Consider the following 19,752-nt stretch of genomic DNA (forward strand, 5'->3'; position numbering starts at 1 on the left):
TCAATGGAAGCCGTCCATGCGGAATTCGTGCAAGAATAGAGCATGCTATGATTTTTCCTTCACAGGCGGAAACCGCAATTGATTTCCGCACGTATGCTGGAAGAATTGATTTACCATAGCATCCTATGGACAATATTTGCTGCGGATCCGCATGTGTGGATGCCCGCCGCGGATTCCACAGCAAAAATCTTCCCATATGCAGACGGCCTGAAGGGCATCTGTCATGCTGTATATGTAGTCCTATCTTTGGGCAGCATGTTACAGAGTAGGAGAAGCTGATTAGATTGATATATAGCTTTATGGGAAAAGATTCAGTATAACTTGTATATTAATCATTTAAATCTTTGCTCTTACTGAGCTGAACAGTCCAATGGGCGGAGCTATCAGTGATTGACAGCTATTTCTGTATGTAGAGTCATACACTCCAGTCATTGATAGGACCGCCCACTGGACCACTAAGCTTTGAACAAGCAGGGATTTAAATGAATAAAATATGAAAGTTATACTGAATCTTTTCCAACAAACTTATACATCATTTTTCTCAGCAACACCTGCTCTATAAAATGTTTAGTCTGACCTGTTCCTTGTAAGAGAAGGAATACATTTATGCTGCCATCATGATGATTATGTACAGAGAAAGATCCCTCAGCCAAATCTCCACAGCATTGGTTTCCATACATCTAGACAACAAGTCACCACTCTTGGGGATGGACTCCAGAAACATACAGTAAGACTGTGGATATCTAAAGCTATACACGTTATATCTGCAGAGGTGGAAATATGCACTTGTCTGAATAGTGGCCAACCCATATCATGTCTCCTCAGTGCAAAGATGCTGTTGTGTACTTCCTTTATGTTACTCTTATGGTATGGATGGCCCAAGGCAACCCATTACCTGATCAACATGAAGGGATCAGCTTTATATTCCACACTTATAACTGCCAGTTTATAATTACAGGAGACGTTGATTTGGGATTTTCGACTAGTTGATATATAGTAATACTTATTGTGGACCTCCGATCCTAAAATAATATTGGAAGCCACCATTTTAGTAAAAGAAAATGCCAATATCTTGAAAACTTAAAGGACGTCAAAGTCATTGTACATGAGATGAAATATCTTTGAAAGGATAGGAAGAACTTACCATTCTGGACATCCAATACATGATGCTTGTCTAAGGTCCAGCCACCCATATTTGAAGCATCCAACTCATAGCCTTGCAGAACAGCTGTTCTTTTCTCCCATAGTGTCAGGTCAAGACATGATTCGTATTCATACCCGACAGATACTGCAACCAAAATTAGAAGGAACACAAACTATAAATAACAGGATTCATGGAAAGATTATATTTAATGCATATTATCCATGTTTAATAGCTGCCATTGAATCTTCAATGGCTTAATTACCAGTTGCGCTATACTTATATACATTTGCTCAATATCACTTTATACACTGGAATCTTCTTTACAAATGTAACAAAACAAATATGAGGTTATGTACCATACTGAGTATGGATCACAGAATTGTATCATGGAACTGCCTTACAGTTATAAACACAATGGATTAATTTACATTGTTTAAACCAATACTTTATGTCACTTCCTGTAAAAGCCACTTAGTCGTATATTTAGTAAAGCAAATGAATTGCCAGACCATCTAGTTCAAAGTAGTGTATGATGGATTAGACTTATTGTGTAGATCAGTGTTTCCTAAACTCTAGTCCTCAGACCCTCCAACAAGTTGAGGATATTCTATAGAGAGAACACCTGGGGGAATGTCTGAGGTATGGACAATACATCACCCATTCAATACTATGGAAATCCTGAAAACCTGACCTGCTTGGGAGTCATGAGGACTGCAGTTGGGTAACACTGGTCTAGATCCATGAACCCTTAAGATCAAGGAAGAATATTCGGGATGAAGTTGGATGAGGATACCGGTGTAACAAAAATGTCTCCAATTGCTTCCTTTGATTATACAAGTTAACTGAAGATATTCTTTGAAGTAAAACTTTTTTTAAGCAAAAAAATATTTTTTGTGTCAGTTTTTGTTCAACACTTGCTGAAAGTTTTCTAGTTGTTATTTGTTCTTTTCCTCATAAATTATAAAAGTGAAGATTACTCCTACTACTTAAACTTGCTTAAAAATATGTACTTCCTATACTTGACATTCATCTCAATAATTTGTGTAATTGAGCATTTAAGAGTGAGGAATATTAGCAGATATTCAAAGTTCTGCTCAAAACTATTTCAAATTTCCTCTGTATATTAACGAGAAACCGTTGTCACATGACTGAAAGATTAGACTTCAACTGATTTGTTTGTAGTCTTTAAAAGGGTTATCTGGGTAAAAAGAATTTGGGGAATGGTGCCCAGTGGGGTGGACAAATATGAGGTAGACATACTCATCTCACCCACTCCCCATAGCTTCTGTACCTATGGTGTACCTATTAGAGATGAGCAAGCATATTCGCTAAGGCAAATTACTCGAGCAAGTATTGCCTTTTGCGAGTACCTGCCCTCTCATCTCAAAAGATTTGGGTGCCGGAGGGGGGCGGGGAGCGGCGGGGGAGAGCGGGGAGATCTCTCTCTCCCCCCCGCTCCCACCTGCTAACTCCTGCAACTCACCGCTCACCCCCACGGCACCCGAATCTTTTGAGACGAGCGGGCAAGTACTCACAAAAGGCAATACTCGTTCTAGTAATTTGCCTTAGCGAGTACGCTCGCTCATCTCTAGTACCTATGCACTACTGTTCTCCACTTCCTGCTGCAGCAGTGATAACATCCTGGGACATGTGATTGCTGCCCTTAAATGGATTTTCCACAACAAGCATATTAATGACCTATAATCAGGATAAGTCATCAATATCAGATTGGTGTGCCACTTGAGACCCCTGCCAATTAGCTGTCTTAAGTGGCTGCGATGCTTGAGTTAGAGTAGCAGTCACTTCACTGTATATGAGACACAGTGTTGTACATTTAATAGCAGCTGTGCTTGATATAGCCGCTCAAACCCATTCACTTAAACGGGACTGAGCTGCTCTTATATCATATGGTTGATGAACCAGACATCACAGACCTGATAAGAGGCCTCGGTGCTCATTTGAACACTGCAGCCTCTTCAAAAGGCTGATTGGCATGGGTCCCGAGAGATGGACCCCCTTGTATCTGATCTTGATGACCCATCCTGGTGATAGGTCATCAGTATCTTAGTCCCGCTAAACCCCTTTAATCAGTGACCCTAGTGAGCTGATGATTGGCTGCACAGTCCCTGCTGTCAGTGACATCAATGTTGCTGCAGAACATAGAAAGTAGCAGGGGACCAGACACCATAGGAATGGGAGCAGTGCAGGAGCAGATGAGATGGGTATGTCTTTTTTATGATTTTTCACCATTGCAAGCAGCTTTCGAAAAAAAATTCCTTGTATACCTTCTTTAAACATGGAAACACAGAGGAGCTGCATACATAAAACGGCCGTATACATATTCTTTTTATCAAGACTTCTTGCAAGTTGCTTTTTTTTAATGTAAAATAATTGGTTACAAAGTTGGACATTTCCTTTAAGATATCTTTAATACTACATTGTATCACACATTTTTTATATTTTCTCATTTAAAAACTGAAACTTTTGGGAGCGCTATCCTAATGAAATATACGAGCCCATCTATTATAGAACTGTCTGCAGGCAGGAAAAATACAGTCTAGTTTTTGTATCTCTTTTGTGATTAAGAAAACTTCTTGGACACAATGTCTTTGAATAGGAAATCCCATCCTTTGATAAAGCGCTAGCTGCAATCAGGACTTTGACTTGAACAGCAGTACTGTACTATATAATAATACTTCCAATGAATTAGCATATGGTTAACATTTTGTCTCCAAGCTTAAATTGTTTAGCTTTTTTTTTTTACGTTCCGACTCCGCCAATAAAATAACATTGACAACTGAAATCTTAGATAATATTCAGTTCAAACACCTTGAATTCTATAACACCTTATGTGAAGAATCACAGCTACCCCGCAGTGTTTTTACATATTTCCTCTAGTTAAAGCATGTCATGAGCTGCGCCAGCCTCGTCATCTCTCACTCCTGCTGCTTCTGCCTGGTTAATCTCCATTGCTCCGGGATACAGGTTCATCAGAGCTTCACACCTCAATCATCCGGGACAGCAGTTTGCTCCTTAATGGCAGGAGCTGTGATCCTTAGATTTGTAGTCTGACTTGAATATTTCATCTGCTTCTTCACAACAGTATTAATGGGGAGTTTAGACGACTGTTTAGTTCTTCTCAGCAATAAATTGATTCATTACTTCTGTGATCACATTATTGGCTGCGATTACAATACTCATTTGATGCAGCAAGATTTCTGTCTAACAGCTTGTACAGCTGGTGGGATGCCATGCCGAACTGAGCTCAGTTGCCTTACTAAAGTAGGGATCGTTGGTCCCCGTGACAGCTGGGGAATATCTACATTTAATAAGTACTGAAGACAGAAAAAGAAGGTAGAACCAGCATTTGATGGTTGCCCAATGTGACGTTAATCTACTGGCAAGTAATCACTGACGTACATGGTAGACGCGGCCTAAGGGCAAAGATAAAGGGGCAACTGTTCCAATACACAAGTGCTGGCTGGATGTAATGGGGCGCAGCTAGTATCAGGTACTGCCAGCCCAAATACCCAAATATAAGTAAAAGTGATTGCTTTGGTCAGTTCACTGAACTTTTGTAAAATGTTCGGTACAAATTAGCTCGAACCATATTGTAAATTCACCAGAACCCCGAAAACTGGTGTATAACAGGGTGTAAGAGCCATAAATGGTCTTTGACAGTGTTATACACCAGTGTTCAGGACCAGTGTTGAGGGAAAAGCTTGGATCGGGTTCATGGGGTTCTTCTGGTTCAGTTCTCTCAAAACTAATAAGCAACCAAATGAATAGGGGAAGATATCTGCGCTCCACTAAACATACAAAAAAAACTTGGATAAACCACAGATAGTTACAGTAAGCGCTTGCAATATATCAAAAAACTGAAGTAAAGGACAAACTCATACATACATCATGAGCTCTTACCGCTATCACATAGATCTTCGGTAGAGCAGATATTATATACACATGATATTGCTTTTTTCTGTAGAGGCTGTGAGTTGTTAAATTGCCTGATCCAGATTAGGATCATATCCACAAGTACATTTGTGGCATATAGCCCTATCCAGTAGCTATACCTTTCTAAAAGTGAAAGTATTCCTGTAAGCCAATGACATCACAGTAGATGTAGAAAGGAGAACGAACCAAAAAAGTGATGCTCTCTTCTGAGATGCTTTCCACAAGAAGAAATATTACAACTCTGGACCCCTGTACAAGGAGGAAAGTGACTGACACTGACCATGAGGAAGGAGAATGTGTTCTCTGAAATGTATTGGAGGCATTTTGATCCTTTCTCATTTTGTACCAATGGTGATGTCACTGGCTTGCAGGAATAACTTCACATTTAGATGGGCATAGACACCAGCTGGGGCTACAACCTGCGAAGATATCCATGGACTCTATCTGAATCAGACAATTAAACTACTAACAGCCCTTACATAATAATACAATATCATGTGGATGTAACCTCTCCTCTATGGAGGACTAGCGTAGACAGCCATGAGAGACCATTATATAGCAGTTTGTCCTTTACATTAGTTTCTCAGTAGTGCAAGTACTTATTGTGATTATATACAGTTTTTTCATATATCTAGGGGAGTGCAGATAGCAAAGATAAGAGTGGACCCTCAATACAGTGCTGGCTCTTGCAATCCAAGGCAGAAGAGCCCAGTGCTAGTTTCCAATGCCCCACCCCATTGATGACTCTTGGGAAAATTCTCCAACCATTTCTTGCAAATTATACAATTAATCTTGAAAAGGGAATAATGCATGGGTTCTTCTCAGCACCCAATAGTTAAGAACGTAGGGTGGAGGGGGGGGACCAATAGGGCCCTTTTACACACAATGATTATTGCTCAAAATTTGCTCAAAAACCGTCTTTTGAGCGATAGTCGCTGTGTGTAAACGTGTGCCCATCAAGCGCTTACCGTGCACTTTTCATCCATCGCTGACTTCAGGTCAGCATGACATCCTTGTCCCTGATAAGACAGACCGCAAGCTGTGCTCTCCGCGGGCAGCGCTGATAACATTGTTTAACAGCTCTTAACAACTGCTGTCTCGCTGGAGAACAATAGCAATGTATTTAGAGAACAGACCATCTGCTGTTCTCTAAATACATGCAAATGAAGTACTAAAGGGCTGATTAGCCCATTAGTACCTATCCAAACTGATCGATCAAAACTGTCAGTTTCTGATGAATTTTGAGTGATCGTCTGTGTGTGTAAATGCACCTTTAGTCCCCTCTCTCCAAGGCAGCTGCATGGTGTGCCTCTACAGTACGTCCTTGGACAGAATGATGAACACCAATTTACAATGTATGCTCTAAGTAAGAGTAAATTATAAACCCGCCAGTTAAACACCAGCATATGAGATTCAATGACAAAGATTTCCACAAAATTAAATGTCACTGAAATATTTAAACTGCTGCTTAAAAAGAAGATGAATGCATATAGAGCACAAAGCCAGCCTTCCGCTTTACACGGCCATAAATCAATCTCTGCTTGACAGAGTTCCTAAAATAAATATTACTGTTTAATTATAATAGAAATACATACCGACAGCTTCAGATAATCCATAGACTTTCTGGTTATAAGCATCCGTCTTGTCCCAAATGAAGGTGTATGAAAGATTAGGGGAAGCAGGAAACCATTTCTGGAAAAGTCTTCCAACTACAGCCACCATAAGATGAACTTTCATTAGATTGAAGGGGATGACAGCATGCGTCATTGTGATTTTAAGAACAGATTTATATCCTGCCGCCCTTGAACTTAGATAGGACAGTTTCACATCCGTCCCTGGAATGGTTGTTTCTTCATGAAGCACCTGATATGAAAAAAATGATACAATATCTGGCATGAAACTATTGCAATATAAGCATGTGACATCATATTTATATATCTGGTATCAAAAGCATATGTTCTTTGGATCCTTTTCTGATATCACGTTGATAGCACAACCTGTTGAGATATATCTTTATTTGAAAAATGGCTTACACAAAAGGGTCAAGGATCTCCTTAACCAGACCACTTCTGACACATAGGACATAGGCACATATTAAAAGGGTTGTCTAGTTCTAAACTATCCTAAGGACATGTCATTAATAGTAGATTGGCGGGGGCCATCTTCTGGAACCACTGCTAATTAGCTGTTCAGCAGGTAGATGTGTTTGTTCACTTAGCTGATTTCTGAAGGAAGCAGACAGCTCCGTTCTCACTGCAGTGGCCAGGCTTGGTATTGCAGGCCACTTTTTTATTGAAATTAAAGCAAACTTTGCCAAGGCTGGTCACTGCAGAGAGAATAGAGCTGTCTGCTTCCTGCAAAAGTCAGCTCAGTGCACAAGTGAACAGCTGATTGGCAGGGGCCCCTGGCAATGCACTCTTCACCTATCTACTGTTGATGACCTATCAAGAGAATAGGCCATCAACAGTTCACAACTGGACAATCCCTTTAACCAGCAAAATCGTCACATAAAGCAATGCATCATTAGTTAACAAAGGGCTCATCTGTATAGTAAGAAAACTATGGCTATGACTTACTGAAATAACAGTGAGGGCGCCCACCCACTGGCGTTTGCGATTTCCGCGCGTGAAAAACGCCGCGTTTTCGCTGCGTTTTTCTCGCGTTTTTCGCTGCGTTTTTTGCCGCGTTTTCGTGGCGTTTCCATTAATTTCCATTGACTTTCATGGGTGCATTAGGAGAAAAATAAGGACACATATGCAACTGACAGTTCCTATGTTAAAAAACGCCACGCAACGCAACGCAAAACGCCAGTGGGTGGGAGTACATTCAATTCTAATTGCACTAGAGAAAAAACGCAAAACGCAGAGAAACACAAATCGCCAGTGGGTGGGCGCCCTTATATAGAGTATATTACTGCATATAAAGGTAAGGAAGTTTTTGTAAATATCTTGCAATATTTATATTATACTGACCCTAAGGGCCCTTTTACATAGAATGATTATTGTTCAGTTTCTCGCTGGATTATGTGAAACTGACCAATAACCATTCAGTGTAAACGCTGCCAGCGACTGAACGACGAATCATAATTTGTTTGCTTAATGTTCGTCATTCACATTAGGCAGGCATAAAAATCAAACAAGGATCGGCCTTTCTACACAGGCAGTCATTCTTCTTTTAACGACTGCCTGTTCACTGTGAAAGGAGATGGGCACCTCCAAGCGATCTCCAGCTCGCTCCACCTCCATACACTGAGCAATTATCACTCCTGTATGAAAGCAGAGGATTGATAATCATTGGAATGACCGCCAGGAGCTTTGGTGCCCAACGATCGTCTGGTCTAAAAGGGCCCTAACTTACAAACTGTATCATAAGCCACAGCTGAAATCACAATCATAAAAGCTGCTATTAAGCTGATAAGCCTGTTGACAGAAAAATCCCTTATCAGAGTTTCAGCCATTAAGGTGGCCATACTCATTAGCTGTAAATCAACCAAACCCACCGGGCTCAATCTGCCACTGATGGATGTGTATGGGGGCCACTTGATTCTCCCGATGGCACGTGTCAGGATCGATGAGGACTGAGCAGTTGGATTTCAGCTGCTCAATCCTTTCATTCTTAGGAGATAAGCGGCTACCAAAGGTATCTGGCTGTCACTTCCTCCCCTCTGTACATTCACCTTGCTAAGCTGATTGTGCATGTGTATAGGGGTATTGGGAGAGATAGCTGTTTGACTGACAGCTATCTAATGTGTACGCGCAGCCTTAGATTCTTTATATGAGCTTACATTACATGCTGTAACTACAACACTTCCCAGAATACAAATCACCAGAACAAGCTCTATGTCTGCAAGGAAAGTTGGGAGATCTCATCTCTGAAGCCTGCAGAATAGTGAATGTAGCTCTGAACTATAATACAGGCTGTAATTCTGAATCAGGGTGAGGCAAGAAATGTATTTATGAAGGTGCTCAATTCAACAGTAAGATAGTTTTCATAGCTGAACATATGATTTAATATTATTGTTTATTCTTATACATATTGTAGTAGTGCAGTACACAGAAGGGCCTGTAGAGGGCTGCAAACAGGACTTCTGGCGCAAGGGTTAACACAAAAGGGGGGAGCAGGAACTAGAAAAGGGCCAGTTCCTGCCGGAATCAAGTGGGGAAAGGACCAGCGCAGCAGAGCTGAGATGCTGCAAGCTGGTGGCCTAGCAAAGGCCAGAATCTGACAGGGATGACAACCCTGGACTCACACCCAAGTGGGGTGCATATGAACTGTGTTTTTGTGATTGAGGTGATGACAAATAAAGGCTGACAGGAGCCAGATAAAGAAATACATGTCTCTGGAGTTTCTACACGTGTGGTACACCATTTTTATGTAAGAGAGGTCAGCGATCCCGAGGCGAGTGACTCCAACTTACCGCAATATATTACCACACCCTTCCATTGGGCTGTATAGAGTAGTTACATTATTGTTAAAGGGCCATTCCGGTGAAATTTCCTTTCATTCATTATGTAACTAGACCTCCAATATATATCGGATAGTATTAACTTGTTTTGTTATTCCTTTCTATCTGAAACTTCCTAGAGTCCTTCTCTACAGGTGGGTCATGTGACCTCATTCTGACAACCTAAGAATTACTTGGCTGTATGTTCTTTCAAGAAGTCTTTTTCAGTCAACATTATTCCTGTGTGATTGACCCTACCATACAAGCTCTTTAGAGGGGGGCACAGAAACTCCTATCAGTTACTGTTTATGATTAGAGGCTCCTGTCACACAGTTATCATAATGGAGATCACAGCCCATTTTCCTGACTGTATAATTATGTTTGGTAGGTGAATACAGAAGGTAATCCTCCCAGCAGGCATAAAGGGTACAGGTTCTACTTGGTCATGTGATGCTGTGCTGATGCACCATCAGAATGTTAGCAGAGCACAGAAACAAAGTGAGCAGGAAGAAACCCCAGCGTGAAGATGGTGTCTGATCACGTAGAATATTGCACTGCTTGGAAGTGACTGCAATATACATGGGAGACATCCAAAGTGTGACAGGCAATCAGATGATGGAGGGCAGGGATGGAAAATTGTGTTTTTGCGGAGAGGCCCTTTTACATAATATGTCATTGCACCACCAACTCCCCCATTTTCATGGCTGCCATATTATTATGTAGTAAAGGTCCTTTAGTGCACCCAAGCTTAGAGGCTTGAGCGGAATTGTCACGGTTCTAACCCCGGTAAGTATGCCACATTGCATAGTCGAACAACCAGATGACATAAAAACAAAAAGGCCCTTGAAATGTTATATTCTGGAACACATTGGTATGAAGATAATTAAGAGCTGTGTCTTTGTCTCAGCTGGCTCTTTGTTCCGCAGCCATTTTGACACATTCAATATTGAGGAATGAACTCGTGTGACTCATCACTGTAAATTACGCCAAATGATTTTAGCTAACTGAACAACTTATCTCCTCTATAAAGCTGTCGGTTTTGATGATGTTCCAATGTATGTGATATATGTGTTGGTTATATTATCAAACTAGACTCGGTTACTTATTGCTTTTCTTTTCATGTAGAGGATACATAAAAGGCTCCCACACATTGCTCACTGTTATCGCCGCTCTCTTGCAAAAGGTTTGGCTTTTCCAAATGGGAAAGTGACAGACATTTTAACTACAGTTTGATGATTGAAGGTTCTGTGCAGTCATTAGTCATGGAGATTTCAGACTTTTACGTACTCAGATCTGGCAACTAAAGCAATCACCTTTATTTCACTTCGAGCCGCAATGACAGGATTACAATCTATAATAAGATTCCTACACAAAGAAGACTAGCATTTTGGAGTTGCTAAGCCACCAAGCACTGCTTGTTTGATATGCATAGCCAAGTGCACAAAATAAGAATTGGGAGGGTTCCCATGGGAGAGCTTTCAAACATTCCTTTTTATTGGAATATTTTGGCAGGGAGACTGTGCTTTTCTATGTCATTCGCACATTTTATTACCGAGCATTTTCGTTTGTCAGGTTTTCATCTCACTGTCGGATCTTAAATAAAACAGCTGCCTGTAATCTGCAGATCTCCCCTACAGTTGTTTATAAAAGCCTATATGTACATACATATATATAATGACACTCGACAAATTCTTTTACTATCCTTTTGGAAAGAAAAAGCTCAATCTGATGGGATGGAATTGGACAGAACACAAGATAAAGGTGGGTAGGCATGCACATGCTATGACAATGAACAGTATCTTGACTTATTGCTATTTTTGGAGGATGTCGGAAATGATTTACTGGAAAGGATGCGGTGCATGCCAACAACGGGATTAAAAGGGTCTGGAATCTAGAACTAGAACTTAAAGAGAATAGGTAACTCGAATTTCCTAATCTACTGTCTGCTATAGTAAAGAATTGAACTTGGAGAGCATAGGTGCAATGGGAAGGGGGCGGGGTTGGATGGTTGGATACAGTGGGGCTTATTTACTAATACTGTCTAAAAAAGTTAGACGGTGTGACCGTCTGAAAATGAACCAGATTTATCACAGTAGCTCTGCTGAATGATAAATCTGTCAATTTTTTTTTTAACTGAATACTCTAAATTTTGACCACCTTTTAGTCAACTTAGTTTACATCAATGATTGTGCCAAAATTTGGGCACAATTTAGGCCACGCCCCTTTTTAATAAAGGAACTTTCCTTTGTCAGACAGAGCAGAAAAGCGTGTTTCTAAAGCACTTAGCAAAGCATGCTTGTCAGTTTTTTTGCACAATTTGGGTCAAAAAAATTGTCAAATTTTCAATAGTAAATAAGCCCCATGTGTTTGTTTATTCGCACCTCATCCATCAAAGTTGGATATTTACTTATTGTATTCCTGACATTAGTTTCAAAAGATAATATAGAGATGCATCCACCCTTAGCTTAGCTCAGATTCGGTTAAGGACTTCTATGTATCTGTGCAGTCATTTGGGAGGAACTTGCATTTTATTAGTAGAAGCCAGATACAGAGGACTACTAGAAGTAGTCATCAATGTTCATGAGCTGCAGTTAGCCCCATGACACCACCCTCTGGCCACTCGTTGACAGCTATCTCCCTATGTACAGTAATGGGCAAAGAAAAGTAAATCAGTGAATGGTGGACAGGGCTAGCCTGCAGCTCATGATTATGAAGGACTACTTCCTGTAGTTCTCTCTATCTGGCTGCTACTAATAAAGTTTTTTTTCCCCAAACTGCATATGATACATACAGCAGACATATCACTGTAATCAGAATGCCTGTCACTACCTTGTGCTGCTTACAGAGAAGGTTGAAAATAGATGCTGACAGATTCCTTTTAAGGACTCCAATTTCTGTTACAATTTCAGTATGTTATCATGACATGCCAGCAAATCCTCGACAGGCTGCAATTCACATCACATGTAGAAGTATATAGAATATACATCTCCCAACAGAGTATCACAAAATCATGTTTTTCTTCTCAAAGCCGGTCATCTCTCATCATTCATTTCGGGATATGTCGAGCCAATTGGAAATGTAAGAAAGGAAAGAGTTGTACAGCATCCAGGAAAAACTATGCAAGGAACAAGTCAAGGGTGATGTTCTGTAACTTGACGTTCTCCTATTTATCAGAATGACTGCTGCAATTGCACAAATCTTATCTCGTCTGTCATTATAAGCAGTAGCATAGCAATAGGGGTCACAGGAGTCATAATTTCACTTGGGCCCATAAGCTAGGGGGGCCCAAGAGCCCCCCTCACTACTAAGAGCCCTTTTACAGATGCCTGACAGGTTGTCCCAGTGATAAACGTTCTTGTGCTTCTACACGGGAGCAAGCATCTTTGAGTGAATGGAGGTGGAGCGGACCGGGGATCATTCCGACCCACTTGCCTTCATTCACACTAAACAGGCAGGCGATCATAGATATACAACTACCTGTTTACATGGGCCAATTCGTTTCTGAATGCAAAAAATGAACGACGAATAAGAAGTGAACGATGTCTTGTTCCTCATTCAGTCGGGGCATGCATTTACACTGAGAGATAATCATTCAGAATCCTGCTAGATGCAGGAAACCAAACAATTTATTGGCGTAAGTAAGAGTGCCCTTACAACTTATGACTTGGAATACATGTAATAAAGAATGATGTGTAAGCTTGCTATAAACTGCACTTCCCTGTTTGGAAGACTCACATGAACCAACAAATGATAAACTATTTGCTGCCTTCTTCCTGTCACTTTAAAAGGTCCCTGAGATGTCATCTGCCAAAAATCCCTCAGTGTGTAATGTGCCTCTCCTCAGAGGGAATGTGCTCAGTGGAATATTAACATTAAATAGCCCTTAGGGTTCATTCACACGGGCATAAGCGGATTTCGGTCATGTAAAGACGCCTATTTACGTGGCCAAAAATAGTTACACCTGCATATTTCACCAGTGGGTTTTTGTGCATGCAAATACACTGTGTATTTACGCACGCAAAAAAGTACGCAAATGAGCCCATGTATTTGGTGTGCAAATACACAGTGAATATGAGATTAACTTCAATGGACTATTGTGCCACAAAATACGTATCAAAAGAGGACATGGCCTGTATTTTCTCACACGATCGAACATTGTGTGAACACTCACTGAAATACACCCATGCGAACAAGCCCTTAAAGGAGTTTTCCAGGGAGAATGCTACTGATGACCTATTCTCAGGATTGGTCACTAATAGCTGATCCACAGGTAGTTCGGGACCCCGACAGGTCAGCTGAGCAGGTGCATGCTGTCAGCCCCAAATACACAGGGGTCGGAGCGAAAGTCTCTGTGCCGACCTCTGTGTAGTGGCCGGCGCTTCTAACTGCAGGCACAGCTCTCATTGAAATCAAAGCAAGCTGTGCCTACAGTAACAAGCACCAGCCACTACACAGAGGTCAGCACGGAGACTTTCACTGCTTCCGCTCCAACCCCTGTGTGTTTGGGGCGCTGACAGCATGCACCCGCTCAGCTGATTGGCCAGGATCCCGAACGACGAACCCCATCTGATCAGCCATTGATGACCTGTCCTGAGGATAGATCATCTGTAGTATTCTCCCTGGAAAACCCCTTTAAACTCTTAATTGTCCTCACTGCTTCACTGTTGTGTAAGAAGCGCACATCACCTTCCAGCAGTTAAAGGGTTACAGCCTATACCTTACAGAATCCCTTTTCTGCTCTCAGAGGGCAGCCAATTCACCTATCCTGTTATAAATGTTCCTTTAAGATATGCTGTTTGACCTATAAAATGTATGTTTGTGTACTTTTTGGGGTGGACCACAGTACACAGCCGCGCAGAACAGCTGTGCAGAGGGGGCTTGAGCTAAACTTTTGCACCCGGTCCCACGAGTCTTTCTTGTCTCTTCTCTGCTCTATTTTTGACCAGGGGTACACAACAATTGGCCATAAAAATAGTATCTAGGTATAAAGGAGGTCTTGCCATGTTTCAGGCCATCACTATGTAGATCAGGGGCGTAACTATAATAGGTGCAGGGGATGCGGTCACACCCGGGCCCAGGGGCTTTAGGGGGCCCATAAGGCCTCTCTTCCCCATATAGGGAGCCCAATACTATTAATAAAACATTATAATTAGGGGCCCTGCTACACATTTTGCATTGGGGCCCAGGAGCTTTAAGTTACGCCTCTGATGTAGATCAATGGTCTCCGGGATTGCAGGGTTCCCTGGCAGGTGGCTGTCTGCCCATGACCAAAGAAATAGGTTAAGGCTGCGGTGCGAACCCTTCCTGCACAATCAATGCAAGTGTGCGCTCATGATGGATTTACAGGAAACTAGAAATATTTACCGCTATAGTGCGTTTCCAATGCATAAGACTACATTACGGCCAAGTTTAGCAAGTGTGATGGGAATCGCAGAACCCAAAGGCCCACTCAGACAATACCACCCATTATGTGATTAGATGCTACTGGTCAGTAGCCAAGTATTCTCTTACGTTCAAATGCTGGCAAGTCTTTAAACATGCATTAACCCATAGTAATCAAATATAAATTAGCTTTAATCAATTAAGAAATTGCTATACGAGGGCCGGTTGTTTGGTTGTCATGGGATGCTGCACACTTGTGCTTTATTAATACATATGACTATGTTCATTATTTGGAAAAAACCTTTAGTAGGTCTACATGTTCATATTCTATACTGAGTGCGGAACTGCGTCGGCGATGACTTGGTATACGGTTCTACATCTCCGCAGTGTCTTTCACTTTGTTGTATTTATGTTTAAAGAATCTTTGAAATACAAGATTGAGTTTTTCATTTTCCCCTGTGATCTTTCTGGAAAATGGAATAAAAGAATTTGCTCACAGATAGGGTGCATTTTATGAACAGTCAAGCGTGCTGAGTGCAAGTATGTGTTCACGAGCCCTGGCTTATCATTGGCCAACATCAGTCACATGAGCGCGTTCGGTAATGAGAGCTGGATTTCACTTGTAAATTGTCCTGGTGTATGATATAGAACTGTCACAGTTTGACTGCATCCTTTGAAAGCAGATCTTATATCCTGAAAGCAATAACTATAGACGCTTGGAATGAAAGCTGTCTAAAGTCTGTGAAAACTCCAAACAGAAATTACAACCTTTCAGATAGTTTGGGTTACAGTATATGTAAAAGAGATAAACATCGTGCAAAGAACAAGGAAAGAAAATGGAGAATGCACAACTTACTAAAATTGTAGCAGTATTGTTATTACACGTATCCATGACACAAGGGATCCTTATAAAATATATAGCTGGGACTGTCCTTCATTTCCAATGACGTATTAAAGGTTCTCATGGAGGTTCAATGGACACCCAATGGGCATTTACATTAACTACAGTGGGTGCCTCATTTTGGCTTCACTCTGATGATATGAAGCTGTGTAGACGCTGTGGGTTTTATAATGATGTCCAGTGGAAATTCTGGGTTTCTTACCCTTTAGCACACTTTCAAAGGGGAATATACTGTAGATAACAAAGCTGTATTTAACAGTTGAGGCCATGGCTGTGACTCTCAGCTTCCTTTTCCTCCAGAAATCTAGAGAAATACTGGTCTAACTCTTTCAGCTACTTTGTTAAAGGGATTGTCCCATCAAAAATATTTGTCACCTACTGGGAAATAAATGTATGATTGCTGGAGATCCCACCAATGGGACCTCTAGTGATCACAAGAATGAGACATCCTGAGTCCCTGTAGAGAATGCTCATGATAGGCTCAGATATCTCCTACAATCCACAGTGAAATGGCAAATATAGGAGATGGTCATGATGCGAAAGAAGTTTGGATGGAAGTACTGCTGGTCTAGATGTACGTCTCAATGGAAGAAGGGGCATCAAATAATCAAGAGCCAAATGCAAAACTCTTGGCCTTGGCGCAAATTTCTTAAAAGAAACTCAAATGATAGAGTTGTGACTTTAATGTGACTCCTCAATTTACTGAACAACCAACATACACAATACATTTTGAGGAAACATGCCTCTTCCTCAGACAGAAGCTGGATTGCATAGTAATATAAGTGAATGGATAGTGGTCATACATGCGCACCACCACTCAATTTACTAAGGGGACTTGGGATTAGTGATGAGTGAACTTTTGAAAAGTTCGGTTCAGCTGCTTTGCCGAATTTTTGCAAAACGTTTGATTCGGTCTGAGTTAGCTTAACGAAAACTAGAAGTTCATCAAAATTCGTAAAACTGATGTATAAGACTGTCTAATAGCCATTAAAAAGCCCTGTATAACACTCTTGGAGTTCTTACACAGTGTTATGCACTAGTATTCAGGACTAGTTTTTAGGAAACTGAACCTGTTTTAGGTAGAACTTTGCTAAAAGCTAGGTTCAGGTTCATGCCAAAACAAACTTTTAGCAAAATTTGACGCAACACTCGGGAATGTGTCATTTTCATCTTCTTTGTGCGTCCCGGCGGTTCTTTGGATAGGTGACAGCTGATTTCACTCTTTCAATTGAATTTAAATTAAAGGGGTGAAATCTGCAGAACTGCACCAAAATTCGTAGCAAAAGCTGCAGCAAATCAGCGATGTGTGAACATAGCCTGGGGAGGTTTTCCATCATAATCTTTTTATATCCTATCAATTGGATAGGTGAAAGTCTGTCAGTTCCAGTCATTTCACTGGGAGAGGTCAAAGCAACCAGTTCTCTGAATCAATGCTTTATGACTCCTCATAGTATAGGTCATAAAACATAATGGTTGTAAATCCCCTAAAGTACAATACAACATAAATATATATTAATGCCAATACTACACCATAATATTGTGAAGGACCACATGTTGGCTACATGCAGTCAGTGCAGTTGACCATAAAGTGAATGAAGGCTGTAATACATGTAAATCACAGGAATGTCTGAAAATTAGATATTAGGAACCTGATCGCAAAAATCCACCAGCAATTGTCAGAATGATATAACGGGAAGAAGAGCGACCAATGCCGGATAACTTCCCTCTTCATACTCAGTATTGTACAAGTATCATCGGGTATACAGTACAAAGGGATGGACTATCATGCTTGTGATGTAGAAAATGCTAATCCATTGCCTACTTAATAATAATAATAATTATAATCTTTATTTATATAGCGCCAACATATTCCGCAGCGCTTACAAAACAGGGAGAATAAAAACAAGACCACGGTTACATGAAGTAATCAATTGATGGACACAGTAGGGGTGAGGGTCCTGCTCCAACTAGGTGTATAACTGGGTGTCGTCAGCATAGAGATGGTACTGAAAGCCAAATCTCCTGATGGTTTGTCCAATAGGGGCTGTGTAGATGGAGAAGAGGGGGCCAAGGACCCAGGCCTGGAGGACCCCAACAGCAAGTGGAATGTCAGGTTGTGCTGCTCGGATCTGTTGTTCTACAGGGTTCCAGGAGCACACCTTCACAGGTGAGAGATAATTGAGCTTGCTCGGTGTGGAGTTTCTCCTGCCAGCCAATCCCCACGGGTCTGCTGCTTAAATATACACCAGCCCCTCTGCAAGAGGAAGCTGGTATCCCTTCACTCTTGGGTCTGTTGTTCCTGCATGCCTGTATATGTGTTGGGTGTGAACAGTGTCTTGTCTAGTGTCTGTGCAGGTGGCCAGACATCAGATGTGGACAGTCCTGCTCAGTGTTTGTTCTGTCTTGCATGCTAGCCCTAGAGTGTAAGAGTGTGAACTGTGTCCTGTGCTGCTGGATCATGTATCATCTCTAGGCTAGTGTGGCCCTTAGGTTCCAGTGCAGGGCTGGCTTTATGAAGGCGATCGTTCTGCTTACAGGCAGGGTTCTGGTTCATGTTGTCTCGTTAGAGTAGGGACAGTGAGACACGAGAACCCTTGAAGTTGGGCTTGCGGCTTAAGTTCGTTGGCCAATGCACAAACTAATTCCTTGTATTTATTACAGCAATTCCATCTGCTTATGCATGCAGGGATGTTTGGTGAGTGGTTGGCCGTTTGTCCTATGTTATGTCTATACAGTTCACTGTCCCTTTGGTGTTCCAGTTGCACGTCCTGTGGGAATGCGATATCACTTCCGCGTTCATGCTGCCGCAAGGTGTGCCCAGCAGACGTAACAGGGAAGAGGAGAAGAGGTAGAGCCTGCAAATGATACGTTGAATGAGCAGTCAGATAAGTAGGAGGAGAACCAGGAAAGAGCAGTGTCCTTTAGGCAAATGGAGCGAAGCATATTGAGGAGGAGCTTATGGTCAACACTGTCAAACGCTATGGAGAGGTCGAAGAGGAGGAGTAGTCACCCGTTGATTTAGCTGTCAGGAGGTCGTTTGACAGTTTGGTCAGGGCAGTTTCTGTCCAGTGTAGAGGGGTGAAACTGGACTGTATGGGGTCAAGTAGAGAGTTTTCTGAGAGATAGCTTATAAGGTGGGAGTAAAGCAGATGTTCTAATGGTTAAGAGATGTTTTGACACCACGTTTCTCTTCTGGCGACTGTAGGGCTGCACTAAGGCTGAATAAAGCTATGTTTGTCTTCCACGGAAATGTCTTGTAATGATGATCTGCTCCATGAAGTCATAGAAATATATGGATACTAGAGGGTAGTTATTGTTTACATGAGCATGTAAAGGTGCAAATCAGTAACAAAGTCCCTTCCCTCAGGCCATATAATCCTGAAGCAGCTTTATTTTAAATAATATTATTCCTTAAATTAGTTTTAGCAAAGCAAAGTTACATGTAATGAGTCTTCTCCATATTAATATAGCGTGCGTCACTATCACATAAAACAACGCACTGCTGTTATGTTATCTGCTGATTAAAAAAGATAATTAGCATATAACAGTAATGCAATTATCTTCCGAGATGACAGCAGGTACCAATTGTTATATTGGTGTGTGCTACATTTGTAACGATGTTTTACCTGCACTGACAGTTATGAATTGTATTATGAAACACTTTAACAAAGAATCATATGACACAAATGAGGCAACTGCGCCGTTACGTGTTACTGGAGTGACAGCGCTATCCTCCGAATAGAAAAGTTACACTTCAAAATGTGCTCTCATTCTTATCAAAGTGATGACATCACTGCTCACATATATACTGATATATTATGTAAGCTGTTTCAAAATACTAGTTTGGCGCGATGATCACTACGCAAACATAAAATGGGTTTGTTCACATTTGCAATATTTTGCTGCATGGCGCCGCGTTTCGATGCT

General features: G+C 41.4%; 1 protein-coding gene across 5 annotated transcripts in view; it reads right to left on the minus strand.

The window, feature by feature from the left end:
* The window catches only part of TENM3 (teneurin transmembrane protein 3), a 550,183-nt gene that overhangs the window by 98,927 nt on the left and 431,504 nt on the right, over window positions 1–19,752 (minus strand). For all 5 annotated transcript variants that reach the window (XM_066573504.1, XM_066573502.1, XM_066573501.1 and 2 more), the window contains 2 exons: window positions 6,694–6,961; window positions 1,145–1,288 (listed from right to left, as the gene is read on the minus strand). In XM_066573504.1, coding sequence (XP_066429601.1) covers window positions 1,145–1,288; window positions 6,694–6,961 — 412 coding nt within the window. The remainder of the gene's footprint in view (window positions 1–1,144; window positions 1,289–6,693; window positions 6,962–19,752) is intronic.

This window comes from Eleutherodactylus coqui, chromosome 7 (genome assembly GCF_035609145.1).
Source record: "Eleutherodactylus coqui strain aEleCoq1 chromosome 7, aEleCoq1.hap1, whole genome shotgun sequence".
Taxonomy (NCBI): domain Eukaryota; kingdom Metazoa; phylum Chordata; class Amphibia; order Anura; family Eleutherodactylidae; genus Eleutherodactylus; species Eleutherodactylus coqui.